At 42.9% G+C, this 24,010-nt stretch overlaps 3 protein-coding genes across 9 annotated transcripts in view; 1 reads left to right on the top strand and 2 right to left on the bottom strand.

The window, feature by feature from the left end:
• Positions 1 to 5,378, top strand: part of snpha (syntaphilin a) — a 12,217-nt gene extending 6,839 nt beyond the window's left edge. For 4 of the 5 annotated variants that reach the window (XM_019865246.1, XM_019865244.1, XM_019865243.1 and 1 more), the window contains 4 exons: positions 1,522 to 1,614; positions 1,691 to 1,822; positions 2,886 to 3,035; positions 3,668 to 5,378. In XM_019865246.1, coding sequence (XP_019720805.1) covers positions 1,565 to 1,614; positions 1,691 to 1,822; positions 2,886 to 3,035; positions 3,668 to 4,745 — 1,410 coding nt within the window. In that variant the 5' untranslated portion in view covers positions 1,522 to 1,564 and the 3' untranslated portion in view covers positions 4,746 to 5,378. Of the gene's footprint in view, positions 1 to 1,515; positions 1,615 to 1,690; positions 1,823 to 2,885; positions 3,036 to 3,667 lie in introns of those variants that run through there. The other variant, XM_019865248.1, reaches the window with a different exon arrangement.
• Positions 5,379 to 8,771: 3,393 nt separating this feature from the next.
• Positions 8,772 to 13,575, bottom strand: LOC109512970 (peptidyl-prolyl cis-trans isomerase FKBP1A-like). Its single transcript, XM_019865111.1, has 5 exons — positions 13,463 to 13,575; positions 13,321 to 13,368; positions 11,818 to 11,930; positions 11,568 to 11,744; positions 8,772 to 9,499 (listed from the first exon to the last, which is right to left on the bottom strand). The coding sequence occupies exons 1-4, from the start codon at positions 13,497 to 13,499 to the stop codon at positions 11,616 to 11,618; spliced, it is 327 nt and encodes a 108-aa protein (XP_019720670.1). The 5' UTR covers positions 13,500 to 13,575; the 3' UTR covers positions 8,772 to 9,499; positions 11,568 to 11,615.
• Positions 13,576 to 16,755: 3,180 nt separating this feature from the next.
• fam110a (family with sequence similarity 110 member A) lies at positions 16,756 to 23,288 on the bottom strand. 3 transcript variants are annotated; one of them, XM_019865109.1, is made up of 4 exons: positions 23,097 to 23,288; positions 21,089 to 21,142; positions 20,431 to 21,009; positions 16,756 to 19,199 (listed from the first exon to the last, which is right to left on the bottom strand). In XM_019865109.1, the coding sequence occupies exons 3-4, from the start codon at positions 20,902 to 20,904 to the stop codon at positions 18,546 to 18,548; spliced, it is 1,128 nt and encodes a 375-aa protein (XP_019720668.1). In that variant the 5' UTR covers positions 20,905 to 21,009; positions 21,089 to 21,142; positions 23,097 to 23,288; the 3' UTR covers positions 16,756 to 18,545. The 3 variants fall into 3 exon arrangements, with proteins under 3 accessions (XP_019720668.1, XP_019720667.1, XP_019720669.1); XM_019865108.1 differs by lacking the exon at positions 21,089 to 21,142; XM_019865110.1 differs by lacking the exons at positions 21,089 to 21,142; positions 23,097 to 23,288 and adding an exon at positions 22,718 to 23,078.
• Positions 23,289 to 24,010: the final 722 nt, after the last annotated feature.

Genomic DNA, 24,010 nt, shown 5'->3' with positions numbered 1-24,010 from the left:
CTAAAACAGTTTCCCAGGACCCTGATGGGGGACAGGAGAAGGAGCTTCAAGGCAGGCTGGTACCATATCCACCCCTGGCTTGAATATTCTCAACAGATGGACTCGGCGTATTGTTACGCTTGCAGATATTTTAGCCCTCCTAATACTGTTTTTTTTCTCATCACTGTAATGTTATGACTACAATGCTTTCAAAGTTTGATGAAATAAAAAGTCAAATATTTCGAATTTGTCTTTTTAGCCCTGGGTTGAATGTGCCCCTCCATCAAAACCCCCGGCCCCAGCCCGGCCCCCTCAGTGAAACTGATCGAGAACCGCCACTGTCTGGTTTCCTCCCACATTCCAAAAACATGCATGGCAGGTGAATGTAACACTCTAAATTGTCCCTAGGTGTGATTGTGAGCGCGAATGGTTGTTCGTCTCTGTGTGCCCTGCGATTGGCTGGCAACCGGTTCAGGGTGTCCCTCGCCTACTGCCCAAAGACGGCTGGGTTAGGCTCCAGATTTCGCAATAATTTTATTACCCAGTTTACACTCACTCGAACAATAATTGAACAAACTATTATAATTGACATGACTGATTTCAAAACTAGTAATCTATTAATTTGTTGTGTACAAGTACTACTTTTGCGGTTTCACTGTTATAACGGCCCTCCGAGGGAAGAAGTAACTCCAAATTGGCCCGCGACTAAAATGAGTTTGACACCCCTGATTTAGAGTGTTCCATTCACCTGACATGCATGTTTTTGGAATGTGGGAGGAATCCGGAATATCCGGAGAAAACCCATGCAGGCAAGAAAACATGAAAACTCCACACGGGGAGGTCAAGAATTGGAATAGAAGCCTGCACCTCTGCACTGTGAGGTGGACAAGCTAACTCATTGACTACCGTGCCGCCACTTAAAAACAATACATAGTCTTATTTTTGGGAAATAAAGGTGTCTTTCCCAGAATAAAAGGCATACAGTTATTAAAATAAATCAGACTCTGTTTAATTTACATGTTAAAATGACTTTTTGTAATGATGGGAAAATGAAGCTTCAAACTTGCTTCATGAACTGGCAAAGCCAATGGCAATTGCTGAAAACCACAAGACTGAAAACAATATCACTGTTAACTCTGAGCAAGTCAGAAATGGCAAGTCAGTGTAGTTTCAGCCCAATGTTGAACAGGCAGTTCCATCTAGAGGAATCAAAAAATAAAAGTTTTATTAAGCAAATTTTAAGCTTCATTTTCCCATCATCACCTTTTCCCTCGATAAAGTTTGCACTTTAACCTTGGAAAGACAGCCCTCTCATAAGATTACAACTTTTTATCTCAATGAAATGTTTTTTTTTTGTTCTTGGAAGATTTTTTTTTTTTAAATAATTAAATTTAGAGTGCACGCTGTCTTTGCAAAATAAAGCATCGAAAGGCTTAGCAAAACAAAAATAATTGACAAACAAACAGTGCATGAAGAACCTCAAAGATTCAAAACATATCTTCATGTGTTGCAAAATCCATTCAAATGTTTGCTGGTTTTCAGAGTCTAGCTGGAAGGACTCAGGGCCTCCCTCACTAGAGGCAGCATGTCCTTAACTCTCACCCCAAGTAGGAAGCCCTCATTAGGTCAGCGCAGGTACGATCACGCCTCACTTGCTCTGACAACTAATGGTTAGGACACATCAACTCAGTGTTGTTTTTTTCCTGTCAAGGCGCTCAGCAGGAACGAGTGGCAGCAGCGGACGATGCACCCACACTGACATGTCCAGCACCAGCAACTACCCGCTGAAGGTCAAGGCGACTGAGGGAAGCCTCACACCTCGAATCTATCCTACTACGCCAAGGTACAAAGACTCATCGTCTGCACAAAATGATGAGTCATGGTGGCAGGCCATGCATTTGCCTTTGGGTTGTCAGAGGGGACTTAATCCACCTCTTAATACCAACATTATCATCACAGTTGTATAAACCATCAATTCTGTGAAAAACAAAAAACAAAACTATAACTCTGCGCAACAAACTCGTGTACAATACATAATCTGGAGTATGTTACCATCCACCCATCCATCCATCCACCCATTTTCTACCGCTTATCCGTGGGTCGGGTCACGGGGGGCAACATCTTTAGCAGGAAAGACCAGACTTTCCTCTGCTCAACTACTTGTTCCAGCTCTTCTAGGGGGATCCTGAGGCATTCCCAGGCCAGCTGGAAGACATAGTCTCTCCAGCATGTCCTAGGTCATCCCCGAGGCCTCCTGCCAGTGGGACATGCCCGGAACACTTGGAACACCTCACCAGGGAGGCGTCCAGGAAGCATCCTAATCAGATGCACAAGCCACCTCATTTGGCTCCACTCAACGTGCAGGAGAAGCGGCTCAACTCTGAGCTTCTCACGTTATCTCTAAGGGAGAGCCCGGACACCCTGTGGAGAAAACGCGTTTCGGCCGCTTGTATCCTGGATCTTGTCCTTTCGGTCACGAACCATAGCTCGTGACCATAGGTGAGGGTTGGAATGTAGATCCACCGGTATGATGACTTCTTACCTTTTCTCACTTTATTTTGAAGTGACATTAAATGCAACCTAACCCCAGATAAGCGGTAGATAATGGATGGATGGATGGATGGAGGAATGGATGAAAACATTGTGTTTGTTATCAAAACAGTAGGCAACTTAGCTTTTTAGCACAAAGCGCTATGTTTATGTTCTGGATGTTTTTTTTTTGTTGTTGTTTTTTTTTTTAGTTTTTTAAAACCTTTTTTTAGGCAAGCACAAGACAACATTACATTTGGCAACAATCACTCTGTGTCAAGCTATTCTCTACACAGACAAAAAGTAAACAAACACCAACAATATTCCCAAAACATAATGTGACAGTGCCTCGTGCCACCTCTGTGTTTTTCCCTCAGGCGTCAAGCAAAGCATACAATATGTAGTGACAACCATGGGATCAGGCCTCCTGCCCCGGAGCAGTACCTCACACCCCTGCAGCAGAAAGAGGTGAGCATACGACACCTGCGAGCCAGACTGAGGGACAACATGGAGAGATTACAACACAGGTCAGTCTGATCAAACACGTCATTGAATTGTTTAAAAACCTCGTTTGACTTTAAAATTTCCCAAATCCTTGGAATTTCACCCTCTCGACAGTAAATCTTCTCTATTTTATATACTCGACAGACTGATTATTTGCATTGAATCAAGACATTTGTTTGGGTTCCAGTTGACGTCATTTCACTTTAACCGTGCTCAGGGTTAAAGCAGTGATATTGTTTTCGGTCTTCAGGTTTTCAGCAATTATCTTCAAACATGTATTGTGTATTCAGAGACACATCTCTTTACAGGGTCTTTAAGCACACAAATAAAAACAAGGTAAACATAACTTTGTTCTGAGGCTAAAACAGACTTTACCTTGGTTCACAAATGTTTTGGTTGGCAAACAGATTCCCTGGAACAAATTCAATTCAGAAACGAAGCTTTCGGCTCTATTTTTCTGAGAATTAAGAACAAATAATACTGGGCAGTTGTGATCTGGCAGCACGGCCCCAAGCGAGTTTTTGTCATTGATTTCAGTTCAGGTCAGTGCTAGTCATCTACATTCTGCCACGGAAAAGCACCTGCTGTTTCCCAACAAAATAAATTGTCTCTCGAAAACAGGCAGTATTTTCCATTTTCTTGGGTTTCACGACAGAGACTACGAAATAGATGAGCTGAGGACTCAGCTGTACAGGATGCAGGAAGACTGGATCGAAGAAGAATGCCACCGCGTGGAGGCCCAGTTGGCCCTCAAAGAGGCCCGCAAGGAAATTCAGCACCTCCAAGAAGTGGTGGAGTCTGTGAGGTCCAACCTGGGTGTTTGGAAGCAAGACCACGACCACAAGCCATACACGAGGTCCCAGGAACCGAGGCTCGGCGGGAGGTCTCGATCCTGCGGCTGCTCTCCCGCCAGCACGTTGACCCGCAGCAGGCACCTGAGTGGTGAGGCCCCGCAGGGCGAGTCAAGCCGAGCGCCGCGCCACCTGCTGCTGGAAACGACGGCACAGCAGGACTGCGCCGAGGGGACGCCGCCCCTCTTCCCTAGCTGTGACCGGCTGTGCCGAGCGGGCGCCGCAGTGTCCATCTCACACTCCTGCCATTCTCTGGCAGGAAGCTGCTACCTCCCTCATCATCACTTGTTCCTGCACTTACCTCAGGAGGAGCCCCAGGAAACCATCGCCTCTGCCATGACTGCGCCCGCCGACCCGGTCCCAAGCGTTCCGGCGGGGAGAAAGCTGGAGGTGCGCTCACAGGCCTGCAGCCCGACCATGACCTGGGTTTCCCGCGAGGAAAGGGGCGCAGAGGAGCTGAGCATCATTTCCGCGGCATCAAGGGACGTGAGCCCCGCGGAGCCCGTCGTATTTTCAACGGCTTTACCTCCTCTGTCTCCTCTAGAGATGCCCTGTGTGTGCCAACCCCACCCCGTGACCCCCCTTAGGCAGGAAGCCACCGTGCTGGAGATGGAGGAGGGTGGCAAGGAGGAAGCAGGAAATGACGATTCGCTTCAGAGTTGCCACTGGAGCCCGTACTTCCTGGTGGATCTGTTGGCTTTGGCTGTACCGGTGGTTCCGACCTTGGCTTGGCTGTGTCGCGGGGCGCCTCGGGACATCGCACCCGTCTATCACATCGGCTCCCTGCTGAGAGGGTGTTGCGCCGTGGCCCTGCACTCGCTCCGTCGGAGACGCGGCGGGCCAGGACGCGGATCGCCCAGCGTGAGTGGAACACCCATCTGACTTGGCTTCTCAAACCGCCACCCTTCCTCAAACTTAATACCCTTTATGGACAGGCTGCTCTTGTTACATTCAGCTTAAATAATATTTCAAAAAAACTGACGTGAATTTTTGGGAGTTACTTATTTATACACTTTGAAGAATAGTTCTCATCTTCAAGATACTGTATACAATGGACCTCCATTATTTGTTGGGGACAGACCCAACCACATCTCAAAACACTTGTATCTCAAATAGCCTATTCCCTTTGAAATGAATGAACGTGCCAATAATCCGTTGCGGCCTCCTCCTCCAAAACTGAAATTTTGGAATGTTTTTTTTTCTTGAAGAGAAAAATAGCACTCTATAATATTGTACTTTCTAAAAACAAAGTAGTGTAGGAGTTTTTGTCATACATTTTGCCTTTTGGTGTGCATATCATGGCCACCTTGGGGCAATATTATACAGACATACAAGGAGATGTCCCAACTCCATTCATTTTCAACACTGCTTATCCTGAAGGGGGTGGGGGTGGGGGGGTTGCTGAAGCCTATCCCAGGTAACTTTGAGCAGAAGGCAGACCACACCCTGAACTGGTCAGCAGTCAGTCGCAGGGCACATGTAGAGACAAGCAACCATTGACACCCACATCCACACCGTCCCCGCGTGGGAACCAATCCCACGCTGCCCGCACTCAAGTCAGGCAAATGTCCCACTACACCATCAGTGACTACGTCACAACTCCTCAGTAGTAATATGAGTTATTCTTTGCAAAGGATAAAGAATATACGACTGCTTATCCTGAAGGGGGTGGGGGTGGGGGGGTTGCTGAAGCCTATCCCAGGTAACTTTGAGCAGAAGGCAGACCACACCCTGAACTGGTCAGCAGTCAGTCGCAGGGCACATGTAGAGACAAGCAACCATTGACACCCACATCCACACCGTCCCCGCGTGGGAACCAATCCCACGCTGCCCGCACTCAAGTCAGGCAAATGTCCCACTACACCATCAGTGACTACGTCACAACTCCTCAGTAGTAATATGAGTCATTCTTTGCAAAGGATAAAGAATATACGCCTGTGAGAATTGACATGTTCTTTTTCTACTTGGGTTGCTTCATATGCTTGTTGCTTTAGCACCACCACAGAGAGACCATTAGTTTGCATTAAGCTGGCTATCTGGTCACACACAACATGGAATCATTCTATTTTATTTTGCGTTTAAGCTGGTAGTGGCACTGAACACAGTGAAGCGTTTTTTTTTTTTGTTTGTTTTGTTTTGTTTTTTTGAAGAATTGTTCACCGTTTGCCAAAATGCTGCTTGTTGTGAAGTGAGTTGACGGCCAACATACAGCGCTCGTATGGTTTTTGTGCTCGTGAATCAAAAGCAAAAAAAACATTTGCCTGTCTCTCGAAAACCTCATTAGTCAGGTTACTCGCCTCGCAGGGCACAACTGAAGTTAATTGTAAACCTAAATGCACAATCACTTTTGCACAGCTGAAATGATTGCCAGATTTAAAAAAAAAAAATGTCCACAAATGCCTGAGGAGAATACGAGGGTTTTAAATGGACAACAATTCTTCTGCAGGCACAGCTATGACTTTCACTTTTTCCTCACATTTTTTGGGGAGTTTCCCCCTGCAAACAGATTGCAGTGAGTGCATGAAGCCTCCACCTTTATGGCTCGAGGGAAAAAAAAAACATAACGATTGCTTGCACATGCCATACTCACTAAAGTAGCAAGTAAAAACTCCACAATCAAGCACATTTCAAAACTTCACTTCGCATGGCAAGAAAAGCATACAAATATATAAACTACGTTTTCAACTAACGTTGAAGAAAAAAAACTTCACTTCATAGGTAGCATGTTGAATAATATTTTAACATTTTAACAAGTTTTTCAAATGTTTCAGCGGTGTGGCCAGTGTGACACAACATCTCCATAAGCGGTGAACATATAGTGTGCGTGCCTCATTCTTTATCATCCCATCCACAGACAAGGATTCAGGAACTAAAATGCCCTCAGATCCAGAACAATGGCCATCACACTCTTAATCAAGCAGCAACAAGTCAAAGTCAAAAGCAACATTTTGCTGAGCTTGATTGCCTCGGCGTCAGCAACTTGCGGCTCCAGAGCCGCTTGTGGCTCGTTCATCCACCTGCTGTGGTTCTCTGTGACTTGGAAAAATAAATATTCGGACTCAGATAGACAGTGAATATTTTATTTGAAGAGTCAACGAACATCTTTTTTCAGAGTTCAAAATGTTTTTGTTAGATGCAGAAATGTTGCTTTACCTGTAGCCATTCATTTCATAAATGTAACCCAATGAGTTTTTTTTTAAACATACAGGTTAAAAAAAACAAAAAAACGATATATCCAGTGCATCTCCTCAGAACTTTTATCTCATGGACTGATTTGCAAAGGCTACCTAACAGCCAGTTCATGATTAATTGTCACAGAATGGCCGACACCATTTTGCATTTGATCATGGCCCATCTTAAAAGCACAATAACTAAAGTCTCTTAATCCTTCACAATTGTAAATGTTTCCTTTTACTTGTTTGTTTGTTCCTGCTTGTATTATGAGTGTGTGTGCAAAATTCGGATCTGTGAACATTTTTTTTTTCCATGAAGCCATGACTGTGGATGCTACGATTAACAATGACTTCTCAGCCAAGTTGTTTGCTAACAATGCTGTGAAAGTAATGATTTTGATTGACAGTGACTGTAAAAATTAAGTGTTCTTTATTCAAGACAGCTTCTTTTAGAATTTACCTTCAGATCAATTGCATATTTTTTCTTAAAATATGCAAATTTCCCCAGTGTGGGACAAATAAAGGTTATCTTACCTTATCTTATAATACAACTAACTTGTGGCAAAGTATCCAGAGAGGTCTGCTGCATCCATGGCAGAAAAATCAGATATCAAAATTGTCTCCAAGGTGTTGGGATGTCCAGAGGTTTGTCAGTGGCCACCACATAGCTCCATATCAGGGTCCAAGCAAACCGCTGTTCAAGCAGATTATTGGTGTCCTGCAGGACACTATATTTGCAACTTTTAGAAGTTTGTTTTCAAACATTTAGGTACAATTTTTATTTCACTTTTCTGTTCTACTACATTCATGTAGGTGGTTTTTTTTTCCAGTACTGTATTTACTGAGCTGATGTTTTTCGTGTTATGTCACAATGTCCATGTTTGAAGTTGAGAATTATTTTCCAGAATATTTTGATAGAATGCCAAAGCGTGTGACTTGTGGGGCTCCTCTGTCCTCTTTCTTCTGTATACCATTTCATTTGTGCATGAAACCCTGCGATTTGCTCCTCATTGTCGGTTTTGTGGAGACATTTTCTACTCAGACATAATTTCCAATGAACTAAATTGTAGGAGAAGGCAAATGATCATTTGTCATGTACAGTATTTTCTTTCCAGTAGCATTTCCTGGGAGAGACTGACTTGCAAAAATGTAAAAAGCTTTACAGGTGCCACTTAACAGTTTGTGACAGTGTAAAAGCACCTAACTTTTTCCTCTTTTGCCCAGAAATACTTGAGCGTGTGTGTGTGTGTGTGTGTGTGTGTGGACTGAACGTTATTCAAAGACCATGTGATCCATGACTTGATGAATGCAAATGGTTTTGAAAGCATTTTTAAGATAACATTTTGGGTCTATTTTTCAACTGTGTTTATTATGTATGGAATAAAGCAGTGAGTTTGTTAATACAGTATAGTCAGCTACAACAGAGGATAAAGTTTGACATTCAATGTCACATCTGAGGAATGTTTCCCCATAGCTTATTTTTGTGTTCATTTAGAAAATCCTCAGCGCTTAATAAAAGTGAGGTACAGTAACTAATTTCAGCCTTACACAATAGAAAAGTACATAGATTTTGGTTTTCAGGGGTAGTTTTCTTGCTCAATTCAACAGTGGTTGAATCTGCACGTTGCACAAAAACAATCTTTTTTGGTTCAAATATAAATGTACTGTATATACTAACCTGCAAATGTACGATTGCTCCTGAAATGTGATCTGTCCTAAAGCATTGAGACGCTTGCATTGACTGTACTCTTTTATTGTGAAGAGTAAGGAACAGAATGTAACATCCACAGCGTGTAACACAAAACTCCTTGAAATAAACGCAATCACAAACTGCAAGGTGCCTCTTGGGGGGGAAAGTTTCATGCAACAAACCTTTTGCCACAAACTTTTTTTGGGACAGTAAATTTTTCCCACATTTTTTTTTTGTTTCCAGCAGTAAAATCGAGGCAAAAAAAGCATCCACCCGTGAGTGTCTGAGCGCTAATATCACCGGGCGCTCATAAATAAGTGTCGCTGACAACAATTGTAGATAGCTGGAGGCGGCTCCGTCCGTGTGCTTGATTCAACAATTCCAAGTGATGAGATGTCTGTGTGATGTTGCCCGATAACTAAGCGCCATGGCCATTCGAACAAACAGCTCCACGTCAAAACAATTCCTTTTGAAGAAAACGCATTAAGACTATGATAGAAAGGCCGTAGAGCCAGAAGAAATGAGACAGATTCAGTACTTGTACAAAAAAATGTCAATGGTGAAAATTAAAAAAAGAAAAAAAATTCATGAAAATACATCACAGCATGTCTAAATAGATAGGATTTGATGAGCTAGGACTGAGTAGAAAGTCCAAACTAAAATGAAGTGGTACACATATGAAAAGGAGAGTGGACAAGTGAAGGTACAGACATTGTAGGTCCTATGCAGGAGTCGTCTGGATTTTCCTCCATGTTCCCAAGATAGGATTTGACCTGCATTCAACACAAAAACAGCGCATTACAGTGTGTTCAAAACAAAGCACAAATGGTAAAAAATTAATACTTTGGAAATAATCGGCTTCGTCTACGCCAGGGGTAGGGAATTCTGGTTCCTCGAGAGCCATATCCTGCCAGTTTTAGGTCCCTCCCTACTCCAACATGCCTGATTCAAATGATCAGCTCATCAGCAAGCTCTGTCGAGGCCTGAACAATTGAATCAGGCGTGTTGGAGTAAGGAGGGACCCAAAACAGGCAGGATATGGCTCTCGAGGAACTGGAGTTCCCTACCCCTGGTCTACGCCAAGATTTGTGCGTCAAAATTACATAATTTAAAAAACATATTTGCAATACTGTCCATATTTACCATACAGACTTTTGTTGCAGATGCTTGCGCGCGCACACACTCGGGGAGAAATACAAAGAACAATAAAAACATCTTTTTATTGTTCTTTGTATTTAACATAAACCTCAATGCACGGTTTGGCGTTGCTTTACAGTGCATCCGGAAAGTGTTCACAGCGCTCCACTGGAGCCAGCAAGCAAGCACGATACCCAGATATTTCATTGAATGATTGATAAGAGGTAATTCTCAAAAGATTTGTTCCTGACAACTCTAATGAAAAGCTTGAGGTGCATATATTAACTAGTACACTCTGTGTCCTCAAGAGTCAAGACAATTCGGCACACTAACAAAACGACTCAAGTGCACTAATAATCAGAGGCGGGCATTCTGTCAGAAGGACGGAAGGTCCGTTAGTCTGTCACTGCTTCCGTCAGTATTTCAGGCTGACCCACGTGGGCCCAGTCTGTCCCCCCTCGGCGTGGAGAACAACATTTTTCCACATCACAGATGGCGCCGCACAAGCTGACACACGGCCAAATAAAGAAAAACAACAGATACGCACGGCGTGGTGATTGGTAAAATAAAAACAATATGGGACACCTCCTTGAGGTCTGTGGTGCTAAATCAGAGGTGGGCAAACTACGGTCCACCTGTCAAATTTTAAAAATCAATGTGGCCCCCAAGCCAAAAAGTTTGCCCACCCCTGAACTAAATGGTATACAAGATTGTTTTTTTTTCTGTATTTGGCTGCATGGCAGGTGTGCGGCACGGCACCTCCGTGTGACCGCAAGTCCTTATTTGACACCGATTGGCTGTTGCCGATGACACGGACGGACTGCGCTGGCCTGAAGTACTGGCGGCAGCTCACTGACGGACTCGCGGGAATGAGGGTGCCCACCTCTGCTAGTAGTAGCGAGAATCCGTGTAAAATGCTGAGTGTGACTGGATTGAATACTTTTACTTGTGGACCAAGATAGTTCTCGAAAATGACCGCTGAAAATCCTTCTGTAGTGATTAGGGAGTCAGGAATGAGTGAATGATTGCAAACGCAGCAAAAGCAAAATTGCAGCAAATATGTTTTAAATCCAGACAGGCCGGATTGGAACAACGGACATGCGGGTTCTGGCCCACAGGCCGTACGTTTGACACCCCCTAACTTCACATGCATCCACAGTCCTTTGCGATTAATAGTATTCCAAATGAATAAACACAAATAATTGGAAGAATTGTTTTATCGGCTATTAGTAGAGTGCTTTGCCTGATGTTTTGGGCTTCTGGCAAGGCTTCATTTTCGATAAGATAAATGGATATAAGGATGACGCCTCATGGCATTTTTCTGCTTTCGTTTGCTACATGGACAATTTAAATTCAGCTTTTTAATTTATTTGAAAGAGACATTCATTGTTATTATTTTTCAAGAATTCAAAATGTTCAAAATGTGTTCATTAAATGAATAAAATGTAATTTTCTCTGTAGCACGTGGATTTCATAAGAAACATGCTGTGGTAAAGTAGTAGAAGTTTTTTTTTTTTTCATTTTAGATGTGCGGCTCCCAGTGTTTTCTTTTCCGTGGAAACCGGGTTCAAATGGCTCTTTCGGTGTCAAAGGTTGCCGACCGCTGGTCTAGACATCCTGTACTTTTATGAGGCAATTGGATGCAAGTCCGAATTTCGGCGGTATGACGAGTTGGGAATCAAGTGGTGCCGAAGTACGTCTCACCCTGGCAATTTGAGTGGAACGAAGCAAAGCGGCAAGGGCGCTTGAGCCCTACTCCAGCCGCAGCAGCTCCACGTCAAAGGTGAGCGTGGCGTTGGGGGGGATGATGCCCGGGTGGCCCTTGCTGCCATATGCGTAGTCCGGCGAGCAGATCAGCTTGGCCCGCTGACCTACGCTCATCTGCGGAGGCCAGGAGGAGGTTATGTGCGGGTTCACCATTGCGGTTGGAGAAAGGCTGAGCTCCGCTCCTCACCTGAGCGACTCCTTCTTCCCAGCCGCGGATGACCTCCTGGTGTCCGATCTTGAACTTGAACGGCTTCCCTCGGCCCCTCGAGTCGTCAAACACTTTCCCGTCTTCCAGTGTACCTGACCGCAGGGAGGGTGTGTCACACTCATCTTGCATGTGAGGCTGCATCAACACCAGTTTGCCACGATTTTCACTTGACTTTAACGTGCCAACAAAGGGCCAGTACACGCATCAAGACAAGACCAGCTATTTTTTTTTCTTTCCTGACCAAGGACATCTCACACCTGGCTATCTTATGTCCTATTGCCAGATAAAATGATCCTGTGGTTGGAGGTGTGCGAAGAGTGGTTTTGTCCAGATAATAGGGCCCGACATGGGTTTGGTGGCACCCAACATTTTTTACCAAAAATCTTTTGTGTATGTTGGGAAAGACCATTGTAACAGATAACACTGGTCTCCATATTTTTACTATTTGCACTGATTCCAAATCTGGCCATGACATACCCATGCTGCTTTACTTCAATTTGTTTGTTTGCCAGCTTTTCTTTTTTGACTTACAAGCATCAAAATACAAATTGTAGTGAAACGTACGCCTGATGTGTTTGGTTTGTTTTACTGAATATTTAAGTGTTGTTGTACTTTGCAGGTATAAGTGAACGTTTTTAAGGTTTTGATGCGTGCTTTTGTATTTGATTTTATTAATAGACTAATGTGTGCTTATGTGTTGTTGACCTTTAGTAAGACCAAAATAGTTTCATCTGCAGTACAGAAAAATGAAACAAACAAACACAAAATATCACAAATCAAAGAAAAAATAATTGTGCGTTTTGATATATATTGACGGTTTGCCTCGGCAAATCGAAACGTTTGAGAAATCCTTACAACCGGACACTTTTGATTTTTTATTTCAAAAGATCTTTTTTTTTTTTTAATTTTCAACACATCAGACCCGTGATTATTGTCATGACATTCCACCCTTCACACTAGCTTGTTCTCGCCGATTATACATTGACGTCGTTTCACGGTTCGAACAGACTCCCTGGGCATAAGCATCAAGAGATACGAAAACAAGTTTGACTGAACAGAGGAAGGATTGCAGCAAGTTAGCAGATTAGCTAAAGTTAGCCGCCTAGCTTGACGGGGTCCGGGTGGCACAGAAAAAAAAACACTCGGCTGCCGCTAACTCACCCAAACCGTAAAAAAAAAACAACAACTAGCAGCCTAGATTAAAGGTGCTGTCGTTAAATACACAAATTAAAGACTAATTATTTCCTTTAGCAACATCTTGGGACAAAGCTAAAAAGCCAAATTGACTTAGCGCTTCACCACTAGCCAAAGGAAAATAGGAACATTTTCCACCCCAAAACCAAGTGGAAACAAACCAGCCCAGTTCGCGACAAAAGGACATTTAGCCGCAACGTCGAAAGCAAACAATGGTGGAATTATTATGATTATTTTAAAGGCGAAACAATGAAGTTTGACGCTGTTGTAGCCCGGCTCCTCACTCACCGATATAGTGCACCACGACGCGCTGCCCCTTCTTGGGAAACGTTTGCCCTGCAGACACACACGGGACAGCACCGTTGGAATGTGGACGACGACAACAATAACAAACCAATTCGGAGAAAACAAGACGGCGAGCATAACCCACCATCGCCATGCTTGATGGTTTCAATCTGTACTCCCATGTTCGCGAGTGCTCAGCCGTTCTGTGTCCACCACCGTGCTGAGAGCGGAAGCAGGGGGATGCAGACGCGCGGGCGCGCGCGCGCGCGCACACTCACACGCATTTTATTTTATGCGGGACCCACGCGCAAATTGGGGAATATGTTTTCCATTTTACCAAATGACCACAATTCCGCATTTTCCATGGAAAAAAAGCAATCAAATGAATTGGAACATTTTCTAAATTGATCACACACTTCCAGATTTCACAACTTATTAACTGAGTCAAAACATTTCCATTTTCTGAAGGTTCAGCGCAACATTGGGAACTATTTTTATAAACGCCACAAAGTTCCGATTTCCATTTTTCCACACTTTCCATGACAACATTACCAAACCAGTGCGGGCATTTTACATATTTACCTCCTTTTATATTTCTAAATGAATGTGAGGCATTCCAACTTCCAACTTATCATCTCATGACATCTGGGCAACAAATTTCCCTTCCCCACATTCCCAAATTATGATGTATTTTACAAATGTACCTTGTCTTTCCACATTTCTTGACCAATTCAATCAATTCCAACTTTAATCTGTTCAGATCATTCAGGACATATACAGTGGAATTTAGTTGGAACACTCCCAAAATTTCACAATAAAATTTCCAGATTCAGAGATATTCTCCATATATTGACTCTTTCTATAGTTCTTGACTGGTTTCGGTCTACTTTCTACATTTCAACCATTCAACTAGATTCACGTGCTAATTTGCGTCTTAAGATATTTGTTGAAACAGACTCTTGTTTTCTTTACACAGTGGTGCCCTGAGATAAGAGTTTGCTTTGTTCCACAACCGTTCTCGTAACTCAAAACACACATATCTCAAGTCATTTATCCCCATTGAAATAAACAGAGATGCCATTAATCTGTTCCAGCGAGCAACAATTTTTATTCTGTTTTGTATTTTAATGAGAAAAATGGCACTCGAACAATATTGTACTTTTTAATAACACATGGTCGTGATAATGAATCTTTTTACAAATTATAAAATATATATATATATATATATAAATGTATTTATTTATTTATTTATTTATTTAAACTTGAATTTAATGATCATGCTGCTCCCCGGTGTGCACATCTTGACCATGAGGGCAGGATAATACAGACATCGGGATACACACAGAACCAAAGGGGACTTCACAACTCCTCAGCACCTGTATGTCATTCTTTGCAGAGGATAAAGAATATGCCCATGAGTTTTTTTTACATTATCTCTCTTCAGGTGTTGCTCCACCTTTTTTATTCAAATATGTGTTGCTTTATGGGTTATAGCATCCCCAGATACAATAGATGTTGTTTGTTAGAGGTCTTTGGCATTTTTTTGATGAGATGATAGCATTGACATTAAGGTAGTGGACTTCAAAGCGATGTGATGGTTTGATTTGCACAAAGTGTCGATGTATGTGTATTATGTTTACTTTTAAATTTGTTTTTAAAAACTTGTAATCCATGAGGATTTCAAAATTTATAATCCGCCACTTTGTTGTGTTCATGCAATGATACGAAAAGAAGAGTAAACATTTGACTTCACCGTCCATATGGCCCGCTGAGGGAAGCCGTAACTGCAACGTGGCATGTAACAAAAATAGATTTAACTCGGAATGTGTTTCGTTGTAAAGGAAATTTCAAGCCAAATGTTTTCTTTACATGAATACACGTGCCCCCAACAGTCTAAGCACAGTATTCTGATTAATATTGTATTTGGGGAATATGAAAGAAGATGAATGTCCGTCTGTGCGACAGCTGCTGCTGTTGTGAAAGCGCGATATAAATCAGGATGTATTGTATTGTATTTGCTGGGTTAGGTCATGTGACATTCACAACCTAAATCCAAAAAGTCTTTGATGTCAATTCCAGTCGACAGCAGGGTGTCATGCTGCATAAAATGTCAGCTTCCTTGGATGGCCGAATGTTAGTGGATTATTCTGCTCCCTAGAACATGTTATTGAAAAGACCATTTTTGACATCGCCTTTAAAAGCTGCCACCTCATGAGAGAAGGTGTAGGAAAAGAAAACCTATCGCTCCAGATCTTTACAGGTGGGATGCGTTGCGGGAAAGTCATCTGCCACATCTGTCACCGTCGACCTCATAACAGAGACAGGAAACAGGCTGAGGCTTCACACTTCAGAGGAGAGAGAACACAGTTTGATGTCTCCTCAGGAGGAGAGGCTGCGCGATGAGTCACATTCTCAGAATTGGGTGATGACTCACATGAGCTGTGATGTGATTTCTTGCTTCCATTTGAATTGTTTTTGAAAGAGTCCTCTTCATCACGACGTTCACATTCTGACATCATGAGACCAAGATGGGGCCAGATGATTGATCAACAGGACAAGGCTTCAAAAAGGAAGTGGCCACTGAATTCAGAATGTCACCAGGTGCCATCAGCCAATCACCACAGAGAGACTGGAAAGTCACAAAATGGCACACAAGTGGCGTTCTTGGACATTTTCATGAATCAAACAGCTGTGGTGAATGTTGCTGAACACAGAATAGAAACTGAAGGTTGCCTGTGTGTATTTTTCTAATTCAGTTAGTTTGAATTAATCTTCAAGAGCAGGATTGTTGTTTTTATTTGTTTAAAAATGCTTTATTTTCATTTTTGTTGTAATATTAGTTTTAGTTCTTTTGACTTTGTAATACGGAGTATTTGTCGGTCACCAAGCGTCGTGTAATAGAGTACACGACGATTCTCAAATGAGGCTTGACCCTCCTTCTTCTGTACAGATTGTACAGCAATAGGGATTTAAAATAAACCCCAAAATCTCATGTAAGATATTAACAAAGATGGGAAAAAAAAAGACATTTCAGATACGTATAATTACAGTTTTCAAAGGAAAGACAATTTCGGTTAATTTGAGTTTGTTTAAAAGCATTTTCATTTTTTTTAATTAATAATAATATATAATAATAACATTAAGTTTAATTTGTTTCATGACCATACTTGTAACTCACCCCTTGATTCTCAAATGCTCTTTTCGTATTGAAATGAGAAACACACCCACACCCACAATTTACAAAAGGTGACCTTCAAGTTCTTTCTCAGAGCTAAAGCTTCAATTTTGTAAATCCTGGTTTCATCCTGTTAATTCCACTGGAAAATTTCCAATTTGGGGGGGACATTTCCAAAAGTGTGGAAGCTTTCACATAACATCCTCGCATGACTAAATGATCAGGAGTTTTTCCGAGTTTCTTATAAATAATAAACAAGATTGTATTTTCTGAGTTCAACTGTTTATTTGACAAGTTTCCATTCTAAAACTCAACTCTGATGCACCAAACTGCCATTGCAACTGTTTGGGAGCTCAGATTCTGCACATGTACCATTTGACAAGATTGAATAACTTGATCAAGCCCAGGCTTGATCAGATTAAAAAAATAAAATAAAATAATTGCACCACTTCGAACACCTTTGTCCAAATAAGGTATCAGTAAATTACAACCGTATAAATAAACTCTCACAGCTAATATCTCATCATTCGCAAAATAATCACCAGGAAATAATCAGTTGCGCTTAAGGACATCAACAAAAACAAATGACAACGTGAAAGCATCATTCACAAGCTAGGCATTCAAAAAAAAAAAAAAAAAAAACATTGACAACTCTTATTTGAATCATTTGACTGTCCGGTTTTCAATGCCAGTAGGACGATGCTCACTAGTCAAGCAAAAACAAAACATTACAAACTAAGCCATGAGCATGCCTTCCTGCCCCCAAAATGGCTGCCTTCCTGTTCAATTTTGGGACCTTCGACATGGCCACCGAATTAAATATCTCCCTATGGCGTCACAGTTAGTGTGAGATAATTACAAGGCCCCGGCCATAATGAGAGGCAGGGGGAATAATTGTAGTGAACAAAATAAGTTGTGGTCAAAGTACTGAGCTGTGGCTATGCACTGGACAATCGGGTCAGCAAATGGGAGTGTAAGTAAGAAACATCGAGAGGTCGCTATTCTGATTTATTTTTGTTTTAGGTTGGGAATGAGTTACACAGATATTCTGAAAAGTCTAACATTGTCAGTAATCATTACCAAGAGTTATTTGAACAGATGTGAAAGCCAGCTTGCTTTTGTGGCAAAGACTACAACCTTAAAAGTCGGGCCCGTATTGTCGTTTCAAGTGGAGGTATATACTGTACACATATTCTTACCTGGATGTCCAAGTTTTTCATGAGAATGACAAATGACTATTTGTGCTTACATTATTCATATTCCAGGGCCACAATTGCTCCCCCCCCCCGCCCAATTAATGCCTTAGGCTCCATAGATTTTTTTTTTAATGTACATTTCTACACTTGCACAGTGCAACACTGCCAGCCTGCAATTTTGGGATGCTGCGTCAAGGTTCAAAGTTTCATACATGGCAAGCAGGATGGCAAGGTTCTGGAGCTTTTCCGAGTTGGTATATTTTTGGGGGAATTAATATGAATTACTGGGAATAAACCAATAATTTGTCAAACTGAAGGTTGACGCTTGCAGAGAACTTTAACAGCCATGCACCATTATGCCACCCAAAGAGTGACAGTCTGCATATTTTTTTTCTTTTAAGATAATAACTTGGGAAAATAGCAAGGTCGGCTTTGAATAAGCCTGTCTTGCAAAACATGGGTGGCTAGTTTATTTCCGTGCAGAAGGAATTAACCAGCCATGAAGGTAAGTTGCGTGCAGGTTTATTTCCATTCATTAAGGACATCACTGAATTAGCGTCTTCAATTAAACTGAGATGCATGATTGTGGAACGGGTGAGGAAGCCGGAATACCCGGAGAAACCCCACGCACAGGCACTCCGGCTAATGTGCAAACAGGAAGCTCAGATTTGAACCCCCAAACTCAAAACTATAAAGTGTATGTGCACTAATCTTAGGTACACTGTGCTGCCTGAACCTAAAAGCTTACCATCAAACTCCCCGAAATTTTCAGTTCATTCCCATTAATTCCCACAGAGAGTTTCACAATATTCCTCATGGAAATGTTGTACCATTTGCAACCCCAATGGGAAACACTTTCACTTTGCCTGCCGCAGGCCGTAAAGCCATTTGATCACCCTGGCATTCCTCTCAATGACCGAGACGCCGTAGGGAACGCGCTCTTCAGCCTCCTCAGCATCTTCGTCAGGCCCGCCGGAAGCGGCGCACTCTGACCCCGGAGCGCTGACGCTGCGGAAGCGGGCCAGAGACACAATGTCAGAAGTGGATCCGGGAAACTCCTGCAGATCCGCGGGGTCCAAACCACACAGGTTGAAGAAGCGCTCCAACTCTGTCCCGGCTCGGGAAAATTGCTCGCTCATGTCAGATTTGGAGCGGGTCAGGGACGGACGTTTCCTGCTGCGAGGGGAGCCGGATAGATGGGTGAAGGCCGGGGACGGAGGGGGCAGAGTGAGGAAGATGGGAACTGGAGAGATAGGAGGCTGATCTGCTTTAGGCGTGGCGGCGACGGTTTTCAGAGGAGACGGAGGGGCCTTCGCGCGGAGGAGGAGGTGCGTAATAGTCGGGCGCAGGGGAAACTGCGGGTGTAACGGCATCGGCTGAAGCGGTTGGCGGATGAACAGCGGTGGCCTGCGAGGGGTTCGCCCACTGGCGGCTTGAGGTATGACGTCCACTCGACGAACCGTGCCCGCCGTCGATCCGGAACTTTCTACCCGGTCCGCTTTCAGTCTCACCTAGTTGAAGAGGTCAGTTGTTACAAGAGCAACATGTTTATAACAGCTGCATTTTTAACTGAGCAACAAATATCACCGCGAGTGGACTTGTTATTGTGAAAACCTGATGTGCTACACCACGCGGCTCGTGGCTCTTTGGCTGGTTCAATGCGGCTCCCGGGCTTTCACACGACAAGCGTCGAAAACGCCTCGGCAGTGGCGCTGCCATTCAAACAAGGCGCTAAATACACAGAACGTACTACGTCAGCCTATCATCAATCCCGGTTACATGATTGACATAGAGGGCAACCAATCAGATGACTGCATCACAGCTCATGTGCAAAAAATGGCGCTAAGTGCTAAGCTAGTGCTAACTACCTCTGATTTTAAGGCAGGGGTGCACAATTCGTTGATCCCAATCGACCGGGAGCCAGCAAACTGGTCGCAGGTCGTGGTGGGAGGAGGAAATGGCTGGGAAAAATAAAGATTTGTTTGTTTGTATCTTTAGCTTTCGTTCATTTTCAGCCCGTTCCGACTGTTGCTCATCGTAGTGTGCTTGCATATGTGCGCGAGTGCACTGGTGGGCACCCGCGTGAGTGCGTGTGTGTGTGTGTGTGTGTGTGTGTGTGTGCATGCGCAAGGATGGGTATAATGCGGCTCTTTGCAGTAACACAGTAAAAAAAATTGGCTCTTCGTCTCTGACTGGTTGGCCACCCCTGTGCTACACAATAAATGTCGGGAGACAAAAAAAAAAAAATCTCATCTACCAAACTTGCATCTCATGAAAAAGAATGAATTGATGACCACTGTAATTTTAGGTGTACAATATATCAATGTTGGCGTGAAAGAGTCCTGCACATTTTTCAAAGTGAATCTGCAAAATTTTGCATAGCATTGTAGAGGCTGACATGACGTTTGTAAAATGTTAAGCATGTGTCAATAAGAGTTGAGGATATGGCACAGGGTCAGTAAAACACTAAACATGTCGCCTTATGTCACAAAGTGAAAAAAATTGTCAACGTCATTACTTGTGCCCACATCAACCTCTGAAAATATCTATGATCCCAACACCCTTATACTGGACTTTGGAGACTTCAAAGGGGCAGTATAAAGGGAGCTCAGGAAAAAAAAAATCTTTCATTTTGTCATTATTGTTTTATAATTAATTAGAGTTTTGTATGTTTTAGGTAGAGCAACTTTGTTCCAACTGTGGTTATCAATGTGCTGTGGAAGTAACGTTGACTTGAGTCACCTGGGTGGGACTGGAGCAGTGAGGATGGGACGGTGGGTCTGGCGGGTCTTTTTTCGGGGAAGACGGCTGAGGGGAGTCATCAAGGAATTCTGCGCTCGCAACCGTACTGGGCCTGTCGCTCACGTCACTGATCAGGCTGCTCAGATGCTCGAGGTCGAGCTGGACGGACTCCTGTTTGCTCTTTGGCTGGCCGGGCGTCTTCTTGGCGGGCCTGAGAGTGCTGGCGACTGGGCTGAGCAGAGGCTTGCGCACGTCGGGAGGCCTGACCGGCTGCTGCTTGGACAGCGCCACCTGGCTCTTGACGTATTTGGCCTTGTCCGCCTCCAGCCTCTCCACAGCACTCTGCTTGGGTCGGACGGCCGAAGATGAACTTTGCCGGTAGAATTCGGGACCCACCGGGCCCTTGGGCCGCAGGCGAGGAAATGTCGCCGAAGCGCCGGGCCTCGCCGGCTGCCGGATGGCCTCCACTGGCATTTTCTATTTGCTTCCCGATTACAGTTGGAATTGGCTTTAGAGGACCAGTGAGGTTTTCCTCTTTTTGTTGGGCTGGTACATTGTCAGCAACGCTTTCCTGCCGACCTGTGGAAGGGAGACCAAATAAAGCCGAGAACTAGCAGTAGACGGACGCACAGATGGAAAATATTGAAACTAAAATAACCTTTTTGAAACTGAAAGCCACTTCTTGCGTTGGCCTACTGGTTAACACAAAGGGCTACAAAGTTCTGAAAAACCACATTTGCACACATGACCTTAAATGATGCCATTATTAATAATATACATTTATCATGTTCATGATTTCTCACAATATGTAAACTGATGATTTCTGAAAATGTTTACCTTTCTTTTTCTGCAAATCCTAGGAAATCACAATGTACCATCATTGGCAAGCTATTTTTAGAACAAACCAGTGGGCTACTCGTGGTCCTCAAGGGATACCTGATGCCGATGGGCACCATGTTGGTGACCTTTTCATAATATTCGTGAGCAATGAACACGGGTACAGATAAAAAAGGAAAAAAAGTGATTGACTAACCTTGACCTGAACTGAAAACGATGACAAACATTGTGTTTAGAGTTGCACAATTAGAACTACCCCAAAACTAAAGTCCCCCCCCCCCCCACACACAATTTCCCTTGTTCAAAGGTGCAGTTTCGATCAACGTGCGCAAAAAAGGAGAGCCGGAGTTCCAATGCATCAGGCAGTCCAGATGGAAACAGTTCAAGCATGAGCTGCTGATTGGTTTATAATATAGGTTCTTGGTTTGTAATATAGGTTGCATTCAGAAACTAATGGAAATTGAATGTGCTCTGCTTCTCTGAACACACACTGTCAAAGTGGTGTTAGGGTGCCAGAGTGAATTTTTGATCCACCCTTTGCTGATGGCAGCAAACAAGTTCCACTTGGACTAAACTTCCACTTCCAAATATGTAAACATTTCTCTTTTTAGTTTAAAATGACTTACATTTACTAGAATCCTGCGCAGTAACTGACCAAGAATCCACCTTTGGCCACAATTCGACATGGTATTCTAGTTAAGATAAGCCATTTAAAAAAAAAAGAAAAAAAAAAAGAAAAATCAGTACTTTGAAGCAGCACTTTCAAATCCAACCCAAACTTGTTCGTTGCCGTAGACAAGGATTTTGGGTGCACTTTAATCTAAATCTAAATCTATACAAATCACACCTGAGTAGAAGTTGCAGGACCAGCCAAACTATGAAAAAAGTGCGACAGGTAGTCAGAAAAATATGGTATTTCAAACGAATGGAAATTGGATATGCAATTGAAATATATAAATCTTATGAAATACAGGCAAGGCTAAATTGGCATTCAGCCAGTTTTATACCATTTCCTCAATCTCTCTGCCTAGCCCGAGGTCAAAAGCCACCAGTTTCTGGCATTCAAAAATATAATGCAAGTTAATAAAAGAGGGGCACTAGATGGACTTAGAGAAGTTGGTTTACCTCACTTGTGTCCCGTTTATCAAAACAGGAATTCTAAAATTCCTTTTGTACTTACATTCCAGAGACTGTGCTTTTTTAGAAAAAGTACTTCCACTTTTACGGTACTCTTTTTTTTTTTTTTAACAAGAGTAAGGACGTGTACTGAAGTACAGTGTGTGAGTACTTTGGCCAGCTAATTCTCTGAAAGGAACGTAACACAACTTGACGCCTCTGCCCGCGTGATAAGATGAAGACAATACAGGTGCTTAATTCCTTCCGGCTCTTGCCCTTCTTTGGATGCTCCATGTGCAAATTTAAAACAGTCAATCTGATCGTTGCCACTCACATTTTGCACATTGTCGCCATGCCAGATCCTCTGCCGGAGCTGTTTTGAGTTTCACCCCAATCACATTCGAACTTGTTCACTTTTACATTCGCCTCAACTACTGTTATCTCGTCAAGGATTGACATATGTCGAGTAGAGTTCGGTGGTAAAAGAGTTTCCAAGTCAAGAGACAAACAAATGAATCAATAGAAAGGGACAAAGCTTCGAATAAAGGACATGAAAACAAGGAAAGATTATTTAAAAAAAAAAAAAAAAAAAAAGGTCCCACGTGTATTAAAGACTCCGGGCATGCGGGGACTTGCCCTCAGCAACTCAACAATTCCTCCAACGCCCAAAACAAATGACAAGAGAGTTTCACAAATGAGAGGCAAGTCTTCACCTGATTGTAAAGAAAGGTCTCCGTTCGCCTTCCCTGCCTCTCGTGTTGTCGTCCCGCGAGGAGTCCACGCAAAAAGAAACGACAGGATCAAACATTAAGAAGCACCACCAGTCAAACCTGCGCGACAACTTCCGACAAGTACTGCAGTGGGCTGTTTCAGGCTCCACCCTTCTTTTTGCTGATTGGTCCATTCCAAGGGAAAGCCGGAATTTACCTACCTTCTCAAGCCAAACGAACGCACGCACGCGCGTGCAAACAACGACAAGAATATATATTTTTAAGATTAACTTTCAAACACTGATTTGTTTTTTAACGTAACATTTGTCACATTGCATTTTTGTCAGCTGACACGATTCAGCTTCAAATATTTAGTAATTCAGCTTAAATTTTTTTTTTTTTTACATTAAAAGACATCAGTCAACATCAGTCCCGGGTTTCAACTTCAAACACTGATACAGTATTCGAGTTACAGTTGTACAGTATCAGTTCAGTGTGAGCTCTTGAGCGTTCCCATTTCCATCCATTTTGTAATCAGTTTATCCTCACGAGGGTCGCCGGTCTGCTGGAGCCTATGCCAGCTGTCGTCGGGCAGTTGGCAGAGTACACCCTGAACTGGTTACCAGCCAATCGCAGGGCACACAGAGACAAACGACCACACTTAGACAATCACACTTTCAAGTGTTCCCATTCATGCATGTTTTTAATAGAAATAAAGTGCATTGTATTTTTTAAATGTTCAAGATTTCACATATCCAAATGATTCTTTTATTTTATTGCTTTTTATCACGAGCTATTATTGCTTCTAATGTATTTTAAAAGATTGATTACAACACTCTTTAAAAACATGAGATGAATGAAGACAATTGTTTTTACAGCATGAATTATTTTTATCCTACAACATGCATATTTTTGGA

This window comes from Hippocampus comes, unplaced genomic scaffold, assembly GCF_001891065.2.
Source record: "Hippocampus comes isolate QL1 unplaced genomic scaffold, H_comes_QL1_v1.1 scaffold124, whole genome shotgun sequence".
Classification (NCBI taxonomy): Eukaryota; Metazoa; Chordata; class Actinopteri; order Syngnathiformes; family Syngnathidae; genus Hippocampus; species Hippocampus comes.
This window is presented reverse-complemented; position numbering and strand designations above follow the sequence as displayed.

What these genes read in the sequence shown, in the direction of transcription:
- LOC109512970 (XM_019865111.1), bottom strand. Translation starts at nt 13,499, where the DNA reads ATGGGAGTACAGATTGAAACCATCAAGCATGGCGATG. An exon ending in AACCATCAAGCATGGCGATG is followed by an intron (nt 13,369 to 13,462) that starts GTGGGTTATGCT and finishes GTGTGTCTGCAG; the next exon opens with GGCAAACGTTTCCCAAGAAG. An exon ending in CGTCGTGGTGCACTATATCG is followed by an intron (nt 11,931 to 13,320) that starts GTGAGTGAGGAG and finishes CCCTGCGGTCAG; the next exon opens with GTACACTGGAAGACGGGAAA.
- fam110a (XM_019865109.1), bottom strand. Translation starts at nt 20,904, where the DNA reads ATGCCAGTGGAGGCCATCCGGCAGCCGGCGAGGCCCGGCGCTTCGGCG. An exon ending in ACTGCTCCAGTCCCACCCAG is followed by an intron (nt 19,200 to 20,430) that starts GTGACTCAAGTC and finishes CTCTTCAACTAG; the next exon opens with GTGAGACTGAAAGCGGACCG.